The 21,925-nt window shown below is 43.3% G+C and overlaps 1 protein-coding gene across 2 annotated transcripts in view; it reads left to right on the top strand.

Moving 5' to 3' along the window:
* The window catches only part of PPFIBP2 (PPFIB scaffold protein 2), a 181,805-nt gene that overhangs the window by 36,971 nt on the left and 122,909 nt on the right, over positions 1-21,925 (top strand). Inside the window, exons 1-2 of one of the 2 annotated variants that reach the window (XM_075546129.1) lie at positions 3,616-3,748; positions 6,952-7,051. In XM_075546129.1, coding sequence (XP_075402244.1) covers positions 6,988-7,051 — 64 coding nt within the window. In that variant the 5' untranslated portion in view covers positions 3,616-3,748; positions 6,952-6,987. Of the gene's footprint in view, positions 1-3,615; positions 3,749-6,951; positions 7,052-21,925 lie in introns of those variants that run through there. The other variant, XM_075546128.1, reaches the window with a different exon arrangement.

Raw genomic sequence — 21,925 nt, 5'->3', positions numbered from 1 at the left:
ATAAAATATTGTCTCAAACTCACTACCATTGAGTCAATGATGAGTCATAGTGTCCCAATAGGACAGGGGAGAACTGCTCCTGTGAGTTTCTGAGACCGTAACTTTCTTTCTTTCTTAATTATTTATGACCGTAACTTTTAAAAAATCATTTTATTGGGGCTCATGCAACTCTTATCACAATCCACACACACATCAATTGTGTAAAGCACATTCATGCATTCGTTGCCCTCATCATTCTCCTAACTCACTTTCTGCTTGAGTTCCTAGGATCAGCTCCTCATTTTCCTTTCCCCCTCCTCCTCCCTCTTTGCTCCCCCCCATGAACCCTTGATAATTTATAAATTATTATTTTATCTTATCTTACACTGCCCAGTGTCTTCCTTCACCCACTTTTCTGTTGCCCATCTCCCAGGGAGGAGGTTATATGTAGATACTTGTGATTGGTTCCCCCTTTCTAGCCCCCCTTCCCTCCCGTTATCGCCACTCTCACTGTTGGTCCTGAGGGGTTCATCTGTCCTAGATTCCCTGGGTTTCCAGTTCCCATCTGTACCGCTGTGCATCCGCTGGTCTAACCAGGTTTGCAAGGTAGAATTCGGATCATGATAGTGGTGGGGAGGAAGTGTTTAAGAACTAGAGGAAGGTTGTGAGTTTCATTGTTGCTATACTGCACCCTGAGTGACTCAGATGGGCTTTGGGTCTCCACACTCCCCCTCATTCACATTGATAATGATTTTTGTTCTGGGTCTTTGATATCTGATACCTGATACCTGATCCCATCTATACCTTGTGATCACACAGGCTGGTGTGCTTCTTCCATGTGGGCTTTGTTGCTTCTCAACAGATGGCCGCTTGTTTATCTTCAAGCCTTTAAGACCCCTTTGATAGCTGAGCACTATCAGCTTTCTTTTTTTTAATTTAATAACTTTATTGGGGGCTCCTACAACTCTTATCACAATCCATACATGCATCCATTGTGCCAGGCACATTTGTACATTTGTTGCCATCATCATTCTCAAAACATTTGCTTTCAACTTGAGCCCTTGGTATCAGTTCCTCATTTTCCCTCCTCCCTACCATCAGCTTTCTTCACCAGATTTGCTTATGTACCCATTTTGTCTTATGCGATCGTATCGGGAAGCTGAGCAAAGTGTTCTTGCTTTGAAGGAGTACCTTTATAGGAGCCCAATGTCTGTCTGCTACCTTAATACTTAACATATAAATATATGCACATAAATCTATTTCCGTATCGTTAAATATATTTTCCTGTGTCCGTTCCTGTATTTAGACCTCTATAAAGGCCCATTTGCCTACTAGTTCTTTCCCCATAGAGAATAGAGGGGTGGAGTGAGTTAAGGTTTACCTGCCCAGTCAGTACCAGTTACTATGAAATCAATTCCTAGTTATAGTAGCCCCATGTATGTCAGAGTAGAATTGTCTCCAAAAGATTTTCAGTGACAGATTGCAGGGAGTGGGGGTGGAGGGAGGGGGGAAGATTTGAATAGATTCCCAGGCCTTTCTTCCAAGGTACCTTTTACCTTTAAGTGGACTTGAATGTCCAACCTTTCATTTAGCAGCTGTGTTCTGTCACACACAATATTTTGTATGTTTTTGGTTAGTGAGTCCAACAATTAATTGCAGTGGTCACACACAACTTGCAGATAATACTCATTATTATATGGTTTATGCAGGTGAGGAATGCTCAAAATACAGTTATTTAGGGCATGTTACAAAGTTCTTTCAGGGTTGCTAATAAATGCCAAAAGGGCATGCCAGTCTATGGTAAACCTCGGCCTGAAAGCATTCAGTTCAAGATCTGGAGGTCAGTGAACCCAGTTCTGGAATTAAGTGCCTAGAGGTACCCTACTCCAGTGAGCCACAACCTGAAGGCACCAGCTTTACCTCTGTTTGTTAGCAAGTCCAGGTACCCTGATTACGTGTCCATAGGCACCCTACTCCACAAGCCAGCCTCCTGCCCCAAAGTACTCAGTTTTACTTCCTCTGTGGCCTGGGAAGTCCACCATACCACTCTGCCTCATGCTCTGACTTCTAATTCTGCTGCTGCTCCTGTGGTGTCATAGCTGTCTTCTAGGTCAAGGATGTTAACTGTGCAAGGACCTCAGGAATCCCTCTGGAACACACTCCATTCTTGGCTCTTACTGGTAGCGAAATCTCCTCGCCTGCTTCTCAGAAGGTTCATTTTATATCTAGCAGGATGGCAATCCAATGAATCCTGTTCATAATTCTCACAGGTGAATCTTAGTGTCTTCCCCCACATTCTGGCCTAGATCCCTGCAGGTAAAAGTCATGTGGTGGGCGCTACAGAGACTTTGGCAAGAAGAGCCACATTAAACAGTTTTCTGCTCCTTCAATAGCCAAGTGTGTTCATCATTTCTACTACCCAGGCGCACCTTACTTACCCAGGACTTACTGTAATCAATGGTTCCTGTCTACTTTTGATTTTGCTTCACTGAACTTGAAAGTAGAATAATACCTGTCACTGCTCTACTTCGAGGGCACCAGCTGAAGAGTGACCTGTACGTGCAGGTCCTGCAGAGGACCTAATTGACCTCAAAGTATAAAATAGCTCATATGGTTAACACTTACTTCATCAGACATTGTCATTCTGAAACAAGGCTTTTCCTTCCTCATTGATCGATTTCATAGCTACTGAGGTCATCTCCCTGATTAGAGGAAATGGTAAAGTCCTGTGAGGACAGGCACCCCATCCTGAGCCACTGTCATATAGACAGATCGAAAGCATGTGGGTGAAAGACAGATGGTGAATGGAGAACACCTTTTCTTTCCTAACACACTGTGCCTTGTCTTTGTGTAAGGAAGGAGCTGGCTTCTTTGTATCAGAGGTCTGCTTGCTGTCATCCTCAAATACAGAGTTGCACGAACATTCCAATGTCCACAGAGAATGACAATTGCTCTTTCGCAGTGTAGCAACCTTCACTGTGTTGACTGTGAAGAACTGTGTCTTTCTCTGTACCTGTTCTCCCTTGTAGGCTGGTTGGACGTCCCCACTTAGAGACCCCAGGGTACACTGTGTGCTTCTCTGTTGTCAGCACTATGGCAGACCTTCCGGTGGTTGCTATTGCTTCCCTCTCATTGGTAGGGAAATTATTTAAGCTCCTCTTCCCAACATCTGCTTTGAAATGACTTCGGTTTTCGGCTGTTTATTTGGACTTTGACTTGGATTCTGGCTCTTTTCCCAACTCCTTTGGATTATTGCCTCTTCTGCATTCTGTGCCTTCCCTCTCAACCTTCTTTCCCTCCAAGAGGCATTTTGATTCTAGAACCTCATGCCCTTTAGCCTCCCACCCTCGAGCAACCCAGACTCCTAAGGGGGGAATATAGTACCCCTGTGGGGAAGGACAGGCATGGACGACATCACCACGTGACATCTTGACAGATGACATGTTCACCTATGAGATCCAAAGTTTTGTAAGGGCACAGATGATGCCATTGTGTATTACTTATGGGGAACTGTAACCTAGACCGTGGTGAAGGAACAACATGGCACTGAATTGACACAATGAGAATGGCTGGTGATCTGGTGGCTTCCCTGTTCCAACAAGATTGTGTTTGTTCTCAGTTGGGGACAAAGTCTTCACACGTGTGGCACATTCAGCCCTTCCGAGACCTGTACTCCACACCACTGATGCCTCACAGCCACACCCATGACAGAGGCTGGCAGGGCTCTTCTTTTTCTCAGATGTCCTGCTATTACCTCAGACCCAGCAAGGTGAGAACTGAGCTCATCGACTCTGCCCAAAGCAGGTTCTCCAATCCCGAGCCTTCCCTATCTTACTGGTCCAGACTCCTGGTTTGGAAATATGATACACCTTTGACTCATGTTTCACTTGAAGCTAGCTCCCACGGGTCCACCCAATCTGCTTTTTGCCAAGTCAAAACTCATCACTGGGCACAGGGCCCATGGAGTCTGTGTTTATGGCCCTTCTCTTGAAGGGAGACATAGCCTGGGCCTTCTGAACTTGGCATCGTCTAACTAGTTTAGAAGCTTTGGCTTTTCACACTAAGAAACCAAATGGAGCCAGCTAGAGCTTATCAAAGGGCCCAGCCTGCTGAAATAGATCTCTCTTGTATTTATATCTGAGGGCACTTTGTTATTCCCTGGACCCAGACCCCTCTCATTAATCTTCCCTGTCACACTTAATGTGAATTCTGCAGAGCTTTAATGCATCTTGACCAGCTCTGTGCTCTTGTATAATCTTGTCAACCATTGACCTTTGTCAACTATATCCTGCCCTTAAACGTGTCTCCTTGCCTTTCGTGCAGTAATGTTCTTAGGAAACGCCTATTCATCCGTCAAGGTGAGTCCTTTTAAAAACTGCATACCTGCTTCTATCATATCACAGTGTCTGTATATTATGTTTATATATTTTGTTTTCTCTACTAGACTAATTTTTAGGGCAGGCCCTGGGCCTGATTTATCATTACCCCTCCCTTGCTCAGCATCAGGACCAACACAGCAGTGGATCCAAAGAATATTAGCTGCATGGATCTGTTCAGTCATTCATAAGAATGCCCTCATACACAGCAATGCTCTATTAATTGTGCTAGACCCTGAGGACCCAGCTATGAGCAAGGCACACGGTGTCTAGGGGTGCTCCTTCCCTCATGGAAAAGATTACCAGTTAGCAAGGAAGTAAGGATATCCACAAGATATTTTGGAATTGCTTTACTTCAAAGAGGCTACTAAATTTGGATGGAAGACCTCTCTCTTGGAGAAGATGGCTTTGGAGCTGCGACCTACAGGATGAAAATAAACCACACAAGCCAGCTTCAGGCAGGAGTAGGAGCAGCTGCAGATGTGTGCAGGATGACAAGTCCTGAAGCGTTCAGGAGTGAACAGGAGACTGATGCCACCAAAGCATAAGGAGCCTGGGGAGAGCAAAGTGCAGTTGGCCTGGCCAGACCTGGCAGCACCTCTTGGATAGATCATAGTAGCAAGCTCATATGTTTTCCTAAAAACAATTGAAACGCATTTGGAAACAGTAATAGTCTTTCAAATGTATGGCCAAATAGGGGTGAATCTGCTGGTTATAATCCCTACTTTAGCTGTCCTTTCCTCCTTTTCCTGCTACCTTTTCCTTGGCTTGGACATAAGCTTGACTCCACTCAGACCCCAAGCTTTTCACTCCTGTGCTTCATATTTAGGTCTTGCCTGGCTCCTCTTTTGGCTTTTGCACTGTGAATCACTGCCTGAAAGTGCCCCCACCCTACCCCCAACAATTGTGTATCTTGCCATGCCTGCCTCTGAAGGAACCAATCTCAGCCTCAGCTGGGTTTTCCCTTCCATCACCTACTCCCTTTTACTTGAAAGCCTCTCATCCAGTGAGCTGTCTTGGCATAAACATGATCATTGCTATCTCCTGGGATTATCTCACTAAAGGATAAGAAGAACAAAACAAAAGCTAGCTACCATATATGGAACACTTCTATGTGCAAGGCAGTGTACTAAGCACTCTTGGACATATTACCCATTTAATCATGATCTATCAGCTCTGTGAGTTAAGTGTTATTATGATCCCTATTTTATAGATGAGGAAATTGAGAGAGATGACTCAGTAAATGCCAGGGCTGAGTTTGAACTCAGGCTTTTCTGAACTCAGCCTCTGAGTGTAACTGTTAGGATCCAGGGTGGTTCTCTGTGTCCTGGAATCCTTACGTGCACCATCCCCAAAGCCACTCCTCTGTGGCTTATATTGCTCACTTGCCTCTCTTCATTCCAAAGGTACATCATCACAGGGTATAAGAAGAGAGTGTCAGAATCTTCCATTTCCACGCCAGCAGAGTACTTGAGTGTGTGACCCACTATTGTCCCCAGCATGCATGCTCACTAGTCACATGCGTAGGTTTTGCCAAATGAGAAAACATAACTATTCCTGCCTTTATTTTGGGTAATAATCATTGGACTGTTAATCATAAGATGGGCAGTTCAAGCCCACCAGCCACACAGCGGAAGAAAAATGAGGCTGACTACCCCCAATAAAGATTTAAAACTCCTTGGGAACCTTATGTAGGCTTGCTGTGAATTGAAATCTGCTCATTGTCAGTGAGTTTGGTTTTCTAAGCGTTCAGTTTATAGGTGGGAGTTAAGCCTCTAAAGGTTGTAAATGTTCTTTCCTTCTTGGAAAATACAACGTAGAAGCAGAGTTCCATTCCTTTCAAGTCCCACCCCCCTTTTACCCAGGAGTAGGTGGGAGCTAAAATGAGAGGTGGCTGAAGGAAGAGACTGGTTAGTTTAAAGACCATTCTAAGAGACAAGGTTGCCCAACAATGAAGCCAATTGCCCCAAGGTAAGGGGAAGCCACCCCCCTAATCCTATAGATATTGGCTCTTAGAGGAGAGATTCAGTGTTAGGGCAGTGACTGGATTGTACATGCTCTGAGATGGTAGTGTGGAACGGAGACTAAGATACAAGGAACGGAGTCCTTAGATAGTGCTTTCTGAGAAAAGGGCTGAAAGTGGCAGTGGAGGCCTCTCGGCTTGGATCACCCCCCCTGTCCCAAGGAAAGTGTTGCAGGTATGGGGCAACTTCAGATGCTGCTGTGGCCATCTTGGCTTGTGCTGCTGCATTGCTAAGCCTGAGATGAGCCTCTACTTTGCCTGCTTCTCCCCTGGGTGATAATTGGAGCTTCTAGAACCTAGATCTTCAATGACAGTGAGGTATGTCACCTCTGTATTGCTGACCCTGATGACTCCAGCGAGCCCTGAAAGCAAATGGGAGCATGTGCTAAAGACTTGTGAAAAGGGAGGGAGCACTCTTACTAGGAGGGAGAGGGCATAGAGACGGTACACACCACAGATTGGCTGGATTCTTATGAAAGAAGGTTATGTAATGATGGAATAACAGGGTTTTGTGGTTTAATCTGCACAATTCTAACTCTTAATTTTTCCCTTATTTTGTATTTCCACTTTTAGTAAGTAGAGACACAGTCCCTTACAGCAGTAGGAGTCATGGCCTCCGATGCGAGTCATGTGTTAGAAGCTGCCCTTGAGCAGATGGACGGAATCATTGCAGGTAAGATCAGGACTGTAGAATCCCAACCACCTATGTGTTGGCCTCCACATTAGAAAACCTATTGTGTTTCCTTTTGATTTTCTTGCGGTTCATGCCATCTCTTTTTTAAGAGCACAAACTTGTAGAACTCTGGTATTTGGTATGATAGTTTATGTCTGTGATGAGACCATTTGAATGTGTCCTATGTTAGCATCCACCTCTGTCTGAGCTGGCTCTTATACACATAGGAATGGTTTTGATGGAGGTGTGGTTTTTGTCTTTTAGCCAACCATACCCCCAAGGAAAATAAAGGATAGTGTCTTAAGTCATACTCTCTAGTAGAGTTTTAAGATACCCCCAAAGAGTCAAAGTGTGTAACTTGGTTCACACTTTCTATTAAGGTCAGGGTTTGAGATAGTTAGTTTATTGCTCCAACCTGGCCAATAAACACATGTGGGGTCAATTGAAGGGCAGAGAGATAAATGGCTCCCCTTTCTAGTTCTCGGGTCTCTTGCTTTCTGATGGTCAGACCAGGGTGCAGCTGCCTTAGCCAGTTCCCTGCTTCAGCTGGCAAGGCTCACTTCCTGTAAGACATCCCTAAGGACCACATGGACCTACCCTGATGCAGCCCTGGGTAGGAGACCCCTGCCAGCACTGAGATGCTTACACATTCACTGACTGGGCTTTCCTCCTGCAGTCAGCATCATTCATTGTGTGTGTTTTGTGAGATGGAGGAGGACTTTGTGGATTGGTGTCGGACACATGGGCTAATATTAGACTTGTGGGCTTGGACAGCACTGGGTTAGGATGTTTTCTTGATGCACACCTCTCCTTTATATAAAACTCGCTCTTATACATATAAGTTTCTGTGGATTTGTTTCTCGAATGTACCCAGACTAACACAGGTTTTAATCCCAACTTAATCATGTCCAAGATAACACCCTCCAAAATGGGATTATAGCCACAGTATGGTTTATAACTCAGTGTAAAGAAAATCAGAACATTCACAACTGGAACAATAGATAAGATGTTGATAAATGGAGAAAATTGTGGAGGATTTCATTGTGCTTGAATCTGTCATCAATGCTTATGTAAGCAGCATTCAAGAAATCAAACAAAATCATGAACTTTTTGAAGCTCAATTCATACATGATTTCCTTTATATCTGTTCTCTATCATTCTCTTTTCTGCTGTTTTTGATGCATATACTTCAAAACACAATTTTAAAAAATGACTTCTAAATTATGTTGCAGTTAAAAGTCATTTCTATGGTATGAATTCACTGCCATTTATGGCTGCCATTAGAATAATGCCAATTTTTATTGATGTATTATGTGTACTTGAAAGGCGTGTGCTTTTTTCTAGTTGTTAGGTGAAGCACACTGTATTTCAGGTGCAGCACACTGTAGGCAGATCTTCTGCACAAGATCTTTTTAAGGTGTTGAAGAGCAAGTATGTCCATTTGAGGATTAAGGTGGGCCTGATCCAAATCTTGGTATTTTCAGTCACTTCATTTGCAATACAGTGTTAGTGAAGAATCTCGGAAGTACCATGGACTGCCAGGAGAACAAACAAATTTGTTTTGGGAAAAGTAGATTTCTTAGAACCAAGAATGGCTAGACTTGCAGTCATGTACTTTGGACATGTCAGACAAGACCAGTCCCAAAACTGAGTATTTATAACCCCAGGTTATCTGTTTATAGGTCAGTCTTGTATACTTAATTGACTGGACTGATCTGGGGTCTACAAATTTTAATCAGATGACATCACGCCTACTTTCAAATCTCCTCTTTGTCTTGCTTCCCTTCTCAGCATAGTCTGAGGTTCTCACCATAGCCAGCGATGTCATATGTGATGGCCATATTTCCAATCACTCTTCCTCTGGATTATCTCACTGGAGCTACACACACTGGCTATGGCTATTTCAGTGCCCTTGAGCTTGCTGTCACAATATTTTCTCCCAGACACTCAGGTTTTTGCTGAAGTATCATCCTATCAGAAAGCTCTCCCTGACCCAATCTCCTATTACTTTTTTTTAGTATTCACTTTATATGACTTCATAGCACTTGTTACTACCTAACCTAATGCATCTGTGTTTTGACTGCCTCATGCACCAGATTGTAAGTTCCATGAGGACAGGGGCTTGCTATTACATTCCCAGGGCCTCAGTTAGTTTGCAGTTCATGGTAGGAGTTCAATAAATATTTGTTACACATGTGTTCTATTTACATTTGTACATAGGATGTTTCATTAGTTAGTAGGCAATATTACTCATTTCCTCATATATCCTCATTCTGGTTGTATAATGAATTACATCTATTATTTCCTCTTTTTGGCTAATTATTTCAAAATAACAATTAGCAATTTATTAATTTTAACATTTTATTAGGGGCTCATACAATTCTTATCACAATCCATACATATATATACCTCAATTGTATAAAGCACATCTGTACATTCTTTGCCCTAATCATTTTCAAAGCATTTGCTCTCCACTTAAGCCCTTTGCATCAGGTCCTCTTTTTTCCCCCTCCCTCCCCACTTCCCCCTCCCTCATGAGCCCTGGATAATTTATAGATTATTATTTTGTCATATCTTGCCCTATCTGGCGTCTCCCTTCACCTCATTCTCTGTTGTCCGTCCCCAGGGAGGAGGTCACATGTAGATCCTTGTAATCAGTTCCCCTTTCCAAACCACTCACCTTCTACTCTCCCAGTATCACCCCTCACCCACTGGTTCTGAAGGTATCATCCACCCTGGATTCCCTGTGCCTCCAGCTCCCATATGCGCCAGTGTACAACCTCTGCCCTATCCAGTCCTGCAAGGTAGAATTTGGATCATGATAGTTGGGGGTTGGGGGGGCATTTAGGAGCTGGAGGAAAGCTGTATTCTTCATTGGTGCTACATCGCACCCTGACTGACTCATCTCCTCCCCTAGACCCCTCTGTTAGGGGGTCTCCAGTGGCCGACAAATGGCCTTTGGGTCTCCACTCTGCACTTCCCCCTTCATTCACTATGGTAAGATTTTTTTTTGATGATGCCTTATTGCTGATCCCTTTGGCACCTCGTGATCGCACAGGCTGGTATGCTTCTTCAATGTGGGCTTTGTTGCTACTGATCAAGGTGGCCACTTGTTTACCTTCAAGCCTTTAAGATCCCAGACACTATCTCTTTTGATAGCCGGGCACAATCAGCTTTTTTCGCCACATTTGCTTATGCACCCGTTTGTCCTCGGCGATCGTATCATGGAGGTGTGCAGCCAATGATATGATTTTTTGTTCTTTGATGCCTGATAACTGATCCCTTCGGGATCACGTGGTCACACAGGCTGGTGTGTTCTTCCATGTGGGCTTTGTTGCTTCTGAGCTAGATGGCCGCTTGTTTACATTCAAGCCTTTAAGACCCCAGACACTATCTCTTTTGATAGCCGGGCACCATCAGATTTCTTCACCACATTTACTTGTTCACCCACTTTGGCTTAAGCAGTTGTGTCAGGAGGGTGAACATCATAGAATGCCAATGTAATAGAAGAAAGTATTCATGAATTGAGGGAGTGCTTGAGTAGAGGCCCAAGGTCCTTCCGCCATCTTAATATTAAACCTATAAATATAAACACATAGATCTATTTCCTCATCCTCATATATATATTTACAAATGTACATGTCTTTGTCTAGACCTCTATAAATGCCCTTTGCCTCCTAGCTCTTTCCTCTATTTCCCTTGATTTTCCTTCTGCCCCACTATCATGCTCTGCCCCCACCTGGGTTACAGCTATACCTCTTCTTTACGTAACCTTACCCTTGATCATTCCCTACCAGGCCTGCCACTGCCCCCTTACCACCAATTTGAATCCCATGTTGTTCCCTTGTCCCTGGGTTTGTTAACATCACTTCCTTACCGCCCCCACCTCCCCCTATCCCAAGTCCCCCCGGAACTGTCGGTCCCGTTGTTTTTCCTCCAGATAGTTCATCCAGCCTGTCTTATTTAGACAGACCTGTGGAGATAATAACATGCACAAAAACAAGACAGAGGAAAACAAAGCAAAAGTATACAACCAGACAACAAAACAGCAACAACAACCACTGACAAAGAACAAAAAAACACATCAAGAAAGAAAAGCTTGTAGTTAGTTCAAGGATCGTTTGTTGGCCTTTAGGAGTGTTTTCCAGTCCAGTCTGTTGGGGCACCACGCCCTGGCCCCAAAGTCCACTTTCAACATTCCCTGGGGACCTTGCCGCTCCATTCCCTTGCTGTTCCGCTGCACTCCCCCAGTGCTTTGCCTCGGTGTGGTGGGATCAGGTCGGGTGCAATTCGCACACTGTGTTTCCGGTGCTATCCCCTGTCTCGCCCTTGGTCACTGAGGGGCATCATGTCTCATAGGGGGGCCAGCCATGTTGTCCCCTCTGTGGACTGGCTGCTCTAATCAGAAACATCATCCTCACGGCCTGGTGGGCCAGGCTGTGTTCCACTCTCTCCTCCTCCCCCTTCATCTGCTCCCATGTGCTCTGATCAGATATGTCCCTCTCCCAGAGCTGCCGAATTAATGTCATCCTTTGAAACAAATTCTTCTCAGGGGAGGGGCAGGAATCCACCTAATTTTTGGTGCTGGGGCCAGCCTCCCAGACCTCTCCACTGGTTCCCTACTCTTCGCCGGGATATTGCATTCACACCTTGCGGTACTGGGTTGAAGTCTGATCCCTCTTTCCCTGTGAAGATATAAACAATACCCTCCCCTTGGGTGGGTTAGTGCCCCATGCCCCCACTCCCCTTTTCTTATATTCATCCTTTTATTTTCCTTTCCCCACCTCCTCTACTGTTGTCTACCATGTGCATCCCCAGTTTTGATCTAGTCTCTATCATACTACACAGTTTTCACCCCAAAAATGTTAATATATAGTACCTTTTTCCCTATGCCCCTTTTGCATTTTATTTTATTTAATACTTACCTCAGCGGACTCTTGTTGTACTTGTCCTTTTGTGCCTGACTTACCTCACTTAGCATGATTTCCTCTAGTTCTTCCCATGCCGCTATGTGCCTCATACGTTCATCACTGCTTTTTAGTGATGCATAGTACTCCATTGTATGTATATACCACAGTTTTTTAATCCAAGCGTCAGTTGATGGAAATTTGGCTTGCTTCCAGCTCCTTGCAGTTGTGAACTGTGCCGCAATGAACATTGGAGCACAGATGTCTGGTCTTGGTTTGTTTCTTGTCTCTTCTGGGTATTTGCCCAGTAAGGGGATTGCTGGGTCATATGGTAACTCTATTTCCATCTGTTTTAGATATCGCCAGATTGATTTCCATAGTGACTGTACATTCTTACAGGCCCACCAGCAATGGATGAGAGTTCCTGTCTCCCCACAGCCCCTCCAACACTTGTTGCTCTCTGATTTTTTGAATTGGGTTACCTTTGAGGGTGTCAGGTAGTACCTCATTATTGTTTTAATTTGCATTTCTCTTATGGCTAAAGATCAGGAACATTTTCTCATATGTTTGTTGGCCATTTGGATTTCTGCCCCTGTGAAACTTCTGTTCAAGTCCTTTGCCCACCTCTCAAGCGGGCTATTAGTTTGTTTCTTTTGGGAAGCTAGCAGAGTATTGTAGATTTTAGTAATAAGGCCTTTGTCTGATGTGTCATTGCTAAAGATGTTTTCCCAGTCTGTGGACTCTCTTATTACTCTCTTGGTGAATTCTTTCGATGTACACAAGTGTTTTATCTTTAGTATATCCCATTTGTCGATTTGTGCCTCCTCTGTGTGTGTGTCCTTCCCTATTCTGATAGCCTGTGTATTCCCTGCGCCAAAGTTCTTAAGTTGGTCGCAATTCTCTCATTGATGGCCCTAATAGTTTGGGGTTTAACTTCAAGGTCTGTGATCCACCTTGAGTTTATTCTTGTGCATGGAGTGAGATAAGGGTCTTGCTTAATTTTTCTGCAGGTAAATATCCATTTTTTTCCAGCACCACTTGTTAAAGAGGGCATCTGCTTCCCATTTGATATTTTTGGGGCCCTTATCAAAGATCAGCTGTCTGTATGCTGATGCCTTTATTTATGGGTTTTCAGTTCTTTTCCATTGGTCTGAGTATCTGTCATTGTACCAATACCATGCAGTTTTGAGAACTGTGGCTGCATAGTATGTGCCAAAGTCAGGTAAAGTAAGCCCTCCCACGGTGTCCTTCTTGAGGAGTTCTCTGCTAATTCTGGGCTTCTTCCCTCTCTATATGAAGTTGGTAATAAGTTTTTCCATTTCTTTGAAGAAAGATGATGATAATTGTATCGGGATACCATTAAACTTATATAGTGCTTTTGGCAGAACTGACATCTTAACTATATTAAGTCTCCCAATCCAAGAGCATGGAATATTCTTCCATTTGTTGAGGTCGCTGTTGGTCTTGTAATAGTGTTCTATAGTTTTCCTTGTATAGATCTTTTGTTTTTTCAGTCAGGTGTATCCCTAGATATTTCAATTTGTATTTGGCTATTGTGAAGGGTACCACCTTTTTGATCTCTTCTTCTGTGGTCTTATCTCATGTGTATAACAGTCCGATGGACTTCTGTTTGTTGATCTTGTATCCTGCCACTCTGCCAAACTCCTCTATTGCTTCCAGTACTCCCTTTGTGGAACTTTTGGGATTTTCCATATATAAAATCATATCATCTGCAAATAACGATAATTTCACTTCTTCCTTCCCTTTGATGTCTCTTCTTTGCCTTATGCTGTTAGCTAAAACCTCCAGCATGATATTAAATAGGAGTGGGGACAAGGAGCATCCTTGCCTGGTTCCCTTTTTCAGTGGGATTGTGTTAGTCATTTCTCCATTGACTACCACTTTGGCTGTTGGTTTTTCATATATAGCTGGTATTGTCTTGAGGAACTTTCCTTCCATTCCTATCTTCGCTAGTGTCTTAAACAGGAATTGGTGTTGGATGTTGTCGAATGCTTTTTCTGCGTCTATTGGGATTATCATGTGGTTCTTAGTTTTTCATGTCAATGTGCCAAATAATGCTAATGGTCTTTTGTGTGTTGAACCATCCCTGGTATGAATCCCACTTGGTCATGGTGAATTATTTGTTTTATATACTTTTGTATTCTGTTGGCTAGTATTTTGTTAAGGATTTTTGCATCACTGTTCATTAGAGATATTGGTCTGTAGTTCTCAATTCTTGTGGGATCCTTGCCGGTTTGGGTATCAGAGTTATACTAGCTTCATAGAAGGAGTTCAGGAGTTTGCCGTATTTTTCTATGTTCTGGAACAGTTTGTGTAGGATTGGTGCTAGTTCTTCCCTAAATGCTTGGTAGAATTCTCCAGTGTAGCCATCTGCTCCAGGGGATTTTTTTTTGTTGGTAATCCCTTGATAACCTTTTCTATTTCTTCTATTGCTATGGGTCTGTTGAGGTTCTTGATGTCCTCCGAGGATAGTCTAAGGAGGGATTGTTTTTCCAGGAATTTGTCCATGTCTTCCAAATTGTTGAAGTCACTGGAGTACAGTCGTTCATAGTACTGTGTAACTATCCTTTTGATTTCATTAGGGTCTGCTGTAATGACCCCAACTAACAATTTTTATGAGAACCATTGATTGGAAAGTTCTATGAGCCATCTCTTATAGTTAGATCTGAGATGAGCTATTTGACACATGAAGCATTTTAATGGTGCAGCAGTTAAGGCTCTTGACCACTGCTAAATGAAAGGTGGGTTTTTCAAGCCACCAGCAGCTGTATGAGAGAAAGATGTGCTGGTCTGTTTTGTAAATATTTAAAGCCTTGAAAACTACAGGACATGGCTACTCTGTTCTACAGGGTCAACGTAAATTGGAGTTGACTCGAAGGCAATGAGTTTGGTTTTGATATTTAATGGGTAAGCTCTACAGTGAGGTCATTAGCATCTGGAGGCAAGTAGCCTGTGCTCTTGATGAAAATAATGATGATAATTTTTGAAATGCCTTTGTGATAGGTACTTTTTAATACCAAAATTATTAATACCATTTTATTTTCAAAATGACTAGACCAAACTGGACCAAGGAGTTAGACTCATCTTTATGGTTTTAAGCATAAACTGGTAGATGTGAGTCCCAGCTCAGCCACTTATTATTAGCTCTGGTATCTCTGGGCTAGTTCTAATTCTCCTGAGCCTTTGTTTCCTTGAATATTAAATAGTGGTAATGATTATGTCTATCTCATTGTACTGTGAGGATTACCTTAAACTTAGCAAATTCTCAAGTGGTGTGGGTCAATTGTCTTGTTGGTATTAGTGTTAGTGATATTATTATATTGCTATTCAAAGTCATAGACATGGTAAATGGCAGAGTTGAGTCTGGGGGCCATCTAACTCCTTTCATTCCTGACTTGGTATTAACGTGTAGGGGACCCCAGGAGCACACTGTGGGGGACCCCAGGAGCACACTGTGGAGTGGCTTAGAAGAGAAAGAGTTCACTGGGAGAAGGAAGGCACTGTTCTTCTTCTGCTTCCACGTCCCTTACCCAGAACAAATTTTCTCTCCTCTGTCTTACATATCAGTCTCCAGTGAGGATTACTTTACTAAGAGGGTGGCACAGTTAGAAGAAAGTCTGAAAATCGTGGCACCTCACCATGATCTCGCAGATACTACATGTGTATCCTGCAGAATTTTTGGTAAACATTTAAGTCTTCCTCTTTATTCATATTGTTTTATTAATCGAAATGGAATAAGATCAGGCAGTGCTGTCACCGCTACCAGCACACAACTGCTTTTGCATCTGTTAAAGTACTCAAACAAGTACTCCAGGACTGTGCTCTCCCACTCCATGAAGACATGGTTATTTATTCAATGGAAGAGAATTGTACAGTCTTTTTTAATTCCCCAAGAAACAACCATTTATATAAAAATAACAGATTCGCCTTAAAATTGATACAAATTCAATGATTATTAATAATCAAAACACGTCATAACAAGACTTTTTTTTTTGGTCTGATGCTCATGATGGTATATCGTATATACTCGAATATAAGCCAACCCGAGTATAAGCTGAGGTACCGAATTATTACCTGGGAAACCAGAAAAACTGATTGACTCTAGTATAAGCCTAGGGTGGAAAATGCAGAAGCTATTGGTGAGTTTCAATAATCAAAACAAATGAAAATAAAATTACTAAAAATGGAGACATCAGTGGGGTAATGCATTTAAATATTTATTTTAAATATGAAACATAAATAAAAGAAGTCATTTAACATTAGTAAACCAGCACAGTAAATGGAAAATAGGTTCAACAAAAACAATAAGGTATCAACAATGATACCTTAAGAGTACTATTCCCTGAGTTCAAGCAGCAACCAAGCTAAAATGTAAAGAGTTAAAATCTTTCAAACTGGATTCCTCATCAATATCCATATCCCAATGCAGAGCTTCAGCTGGTGTGAGATCATCATAGATGCTGTCCTTAATGAGATCGCCGTCATCACCATCACTGCTGTCATTTTCATACAAAGTACAGTCTTCACTGCCATCTATAGCATTACTAATATTACATTTCTGGAAGGCACGTCATACCATGTCTTCTGGAATGTCTTCCCATGCATCTCGAGCCCACTTTGCTATTAACTCTATGTCAGGCTTCATGAGATTTCCTCCTTTTGTTAGTTGGGCTTTGACCAGATGACATCCATTAATGCCACATCCTTCGCACACGGTCTTTAAAAGGCTTATTCAAAGATACACATCATAGGATGGCTCTGATTGGTTAGATGTGAGTAAACAAACATTCAGAGCCCTGCAGTGTCAGCGGGACTTTGAATGGACAGTGGAGAAATGGCAATCACCCGTGAGATAACGGGCGCTCATCCCGTTACTTCGGGGGCGGGGGAGGAGGGCAGGGCAGCGAGATGTTACACCTCACTGGGGTACCACTCACCCGTGTATAAACCGGACTCCAGTTTTTTCAGCACATTTTTTAATGCTGAAAAACTCGACTTATACACGAGTATATATGGTATTTAATCACCCCATGGCTATTATATGCATATGAAAGTTCGTTATTGGTGTTAGGTGCTATTAAGTAGTTTTCAGTCCATAGTGACCCTATGCACAACAAAATAGAATACCGCCCAGGCCTGAGCCATCCACACATTTGTCCCTATACTTGATCCAAGTGTTGCAGCCACTGTGTCAATCCAACTCATTGAGAACCTTCTTCTTTTTCACTTGGATTTCTATATCCCCCCACATGTGACCTCCTCCCTGGGAGATGGACGGCAGGGAAGGGGGGGAAGGGAGACTCCAGATAGGGCAAGATATGACAAAATAACAATCTATAAATTATCAAGGGCTCGTGAAGGAGTGGGGAGCGGGGAGGGAGGGGAAAAAAAAGAGGACCTGATGCAAAGGGCTTAAGTGGAGAGCAAATGCTTTGAGAATGATTGGGGCAGGGAATGTATGGATGTGCTTTATATAATTGATGTATATATATGTATGGATTGTGATAAGAGTTGTATGAGCCCCTAATAAAATGCAAATAAATAAATAAATAAAAATAAAGCAAAGAAAAAAAATAATTACAGTAGAAAAACCATAGGGGAAGCTCTACTTTGTCCTGTAGGGTTGCTATGAGTCACAATTCAGTAGATAACAGTGAAGGTTTTTTTGCTTGGTTTTCTTTTTACCCCTCCCTCTCCGCTCCTCTTCCCTCATGAGCCCTTGATCATTTATAAGTTATTACTATTTTGTCATGTCTTACATTGTCCAACATCTCCCTTCACTCACTTTTCTGTTTTCCGACCCCTAGAGAGGGGTATGTAGATATGTAGATCCTTATAATCGGTTCCCCTTTCTACTCTACCTTCGCTGCACCCTCGCAGTATTGCCACTCTCACCACTGGTCCTGAGGGGTTCATCTGTCCTGGATTCCCTGTGTTTCCAGTTCCTATTTGTGCCAGTGTACATTCTCTGGTCTAGCCGGATTTGTAAGGTAGTTGTGGGAAGGAAGCATTTAAGAACTAGAGGATGGTTACCAGGCATCAAAGAACAAAAAATCATATCATTGACTGCACACCTCCATGATAGGATCGCTGAAGACAAATGGGTGCATAAGCAAATGTGGTGAAGAAAGCTGATGGTGCCCGGCTATCAAAAGAGATAGTGTCTGGGGTCTTAAAGGCTTGAAGGTGAACAAGCGGCCATCTAGCTCAGAAGCAAAAAAGCCCACATGGAAGAAGCACACCGGCCAGTGCGATCACGAGGTGCCAAGGTACCAGGTATAAGGCATCATGCAAAAAAAAAAAAGATATAAGTGTGTGTATGTATGTGTATCTGTGTGTATATGTGTGTGTGTGTGTGTGTGTGTGTGTGTGTGTGTATATATATATGCCATATTAAATGAAGGGGGAAGTGCAGAGTGGAGACCCAAGGCCCAAGTGTCGGCCTATGGAGATCCCCTCATAGAGGGGTTTAGGAGAGGTGATGGGTTAATTAGGGTGCGAGGTAGTGCCGATGAAGAACACAGCTTTCCCCCAGATCCTGGATGCTTCCTCCCCCCAATTACCATGATCTGAATTCTAGCTTGCAGGGCTGGATAGGACAGAGGCTGTACACTGGTACATATGAGGGCTGGAGGTACAGGGAATCCAGGGTGGATGATACCTTCAGGACCAAGGGTGTGAGGGACGATGCTGGGAGAGTGGAGGGTGAGTGGGTTGGAAAGGGGGAACTGATTACAAGGATCCACATGTGACCTCTTCCCTGGGAGAGGGACAGCAGAGAAGGGGGGAAGGGAGACTCCGGATAGGGCAAGATATGACAAAATAACGATGTATAAATTACCAAGGGCACATGAGGGAGGGGGGAAAGGGGAAGGAGGGGAACAAAAAAAAGAGGACCTGATGCAAAGGGCTTAAGTGGAGAGCAAATGCCTTGAGAATGATTGGGGCAGGGAATGTATGGATGTGCTTTATACAATTGATGTATGTATATGTATGGATGGTGATAAGAGTTGTATGAGTCCCTAATAAAATGTAAAAAAAGAAAAGAGGAGAAAAAAATTATTAGAGCAAAGACTGTACAGATGTGCTTTATACAATTGATGTATGTATATGTATGAACTGTGATAAGAATTGTGTGAGCCCCCAATAAATTGTTAAAAAAAAAAAACTAGAGGATGACCTCCCTGAAAGGAGCTAAGGAGACACGGGCAAATGCAACACACGTGTCATGCTGTCCCCTTACTGGAGCAGACTATGACAGAGGACATTTCTGGGGTCATACAGTGGGGAAGCAGCATGTTCTGAACCCGCCAAAATGGAACTAATCAAGAAGGGAGCATACCTGGGTAAACAATTTGGAGGAGAAAACAATGGGACCGATGGTTCTGGGAGGACATGGGAGAGAGGGAGGTGGGGGAAAGGAAGTAGGTGTTAACAAACCCAGGGACAAGGGAACAAGTGATGTAAAATCGATGATGAGGAGGGTGTAGGATGCCTGGTAGCGCTTGAGCACGGGAAATGTCACCGAGAGGAAATATTGAAACCCAAATGAAGGCTGAACATGATAGTGGGACAAGAGGAAAGAAAAAGGAAATAGAAGAAGGAACTAGGAGGTGAAGGGCATTTGTGGAGGTCTAGATGCAGGTATATACATATGTACATTTATGATGATGGGGAAATAGATCTATGAGCATATATTTATAGGTTTAGTATTAAGGTAGTGTGTTAGACAGGGCTCTCCAAAGAAACAAAACCAGTACACTAATAATTTTACATATATTTATATTGATAACATAATAAATAAACAGTTAATTAATCTTTAAAGCAGTACAAATAGCTCAGCGCAAATCACTTCCGTGAGACAGCTAATACACTGGCAGTCTTTCAAGTCTTGAGGGCCTCGGGGTAGTCGTCTGTGGAGCAATTCAGGCTATCTGGGCACAGGCAGCAAACAGCAAGCAGATCACCTACAGTCAGCCAGATGACAGGGTCCAACAGCCCTCAGCTCAAGAGATATACCTTATAGTAACGTGCTGAAGCAGGTCTTGAAGGAACCTCAAATTACAGTGATACAATCCATGGGTAGGTGTCCCACAGGTAGTGTAGCTTGAAAATGGAGGCACAGAACAAGCAGTATACACTGTGATGCTGCATCCATACACTAGTCTGATGATCAAAGAGCAAGAGAGAGAGAGGCGAGGCTCGCCGAGTGATTTATTTTTCTGCCTTTTAACCAATCTTACGTGTTCATTGTCTATGTTGGCACAACAAACCTACCTATCACAAGTAGTAGATGGACATTGGGCCTCCACTCAAGTACTCCCTCAATGCAAGAACACTTCGTTCTATTAAACTAGCTTTCCATGATGCTCACCTTCCCGACACAATTGCTGAAGACAAATGGGTACATAGGCAAGTGCGGTGAAGAAAGCTGATGATGCCTGGCTTTCAAAAGATAGAGCATCAACAAAGCACACATGGAAGAAGCACACCAGCCTGTGTGATCACGAGGTGTCGAAAAGATCCAGTATCAGACATCAAGGAACAAAAAAAATCATATCATTGTGAATGAGGGGAAGTGCAGATTGGAGACCCAAAGCCCATCTGTTGGCAACTGGAGATCCCCTTGAAAAAGGGTTGCGGGCTCCCTCAATGCATGAATACTTTCTTCTATTAAATTGGCATTCTATGATGCTCACCCTCCTGACACAACTGCTGAAGCCAAAGCGGGTGAACAAGTACATGTGGTGAAGAAAGCTGATGGTGCCCGGCTATCGAAAGAGATAGCGTCTGGGGTCTTAAAGGCTTGAAGATAAACAAGTGGCCATCTAGTTCAGAAGTAACAAAGCCCACATGGAAGAACACACCAGCCTGTGTGACCACGTGGTCCCGAAGGGATCAGTTACCAGGCATCAAAGAACAAAAAATCATATCATTGGCTGCACACCTCCATGATACGATCGCCGAGGACAAACGGGTGCATAAGCAAATGTGGAGAAGAAAGCTGATGGTGCCCGGCTGTCAAAAGAGATAGTGTCTGGATTCTTAAAGGCTTGAAGGTGAACAAGCAGCCATCTAACGCAGAAGCAACAAAGCCCACATGGAAGAAGCACAGCAGCCTGTGCGATCATGAGGTGCCAAAGGGATCAGGGATAAGCCATCATCATAAAAAAAAAATCTTAACTAGTGAATGAAGGGGGAAGTACATTTTTCGGCCACTAGAGATCCCCTTACAGAAGGGTCTAGGGAAGGAGAATGAGTCAGTCAGGGTGCGATGTAGCACCAATGAGGAATACAGCTTTCCCCAGATCCTGGATGCTTCCTCCCTCCCAACTACCATGATCCGAATTCTACTTTGTAAGTCTGGATAGAACAGAGGTTGTACACTGGTGCATATAGGAGCGGGAGGCACAGGGAATCCAGGGTGGATGATACCTTCAGGACCATGGTGTGAGGGGCGATACTGGGAGAGTAGAGGGTGAGTGGGTTGGAAAGGGGGAACCGATTACAAGGATCTACATGTGACCTCCTCCCTTGGGGACGGACAACAGAGAAGGAGGTGAAGGGAGATGCCGGATAGGGCAAGATATGACAGTATAATAATCTATAAATTATCCAGGGCTCATGAGGGAGGGGAGGAGCTGGGAGGGAGGGAAAAAAAGAGGACCTGATGCAAAGGGCTTAAGTGGAGAGAAAATGCTTTGAAAATGATTAGGGCAAAGAATGTACAGATGTGTTTTATACAGTTGATGTATGTATATGTATGGATTGTGATAAGAGTTGTATGATCCCCTATTAAAATGGTTTAAAAAAAATGAAAAGGGTTGTGGGGAGAAGAGCCAGTCAGTGCAGTGTAGCAATGATGAAACATACAAGACATTTTTTATATTTGTTAATTAGTCTTAAAATTAGGCTACTGCTCTTTTGTAGGGTTGTGTCATTCAGT

This window comes from Tenrec ecaudatus, chromosome 4 (assembly GCF_050624435.1).
Source record: "Tenrec ecaudatus isolate mTenEca1 chromosome 4, mTenEca1.hap1, whole genome shotgun sequence".
NCBI classification, from domain to species: Eukaryota; Metazoa; Chordata; class Mammalia; order Afrosoricida; family Tenrecidae; genus Tenrec; species Tenrec ecaudatus.
This window is presented reverse-complemented; position numbering and strand designations above follow the sequence as displayed.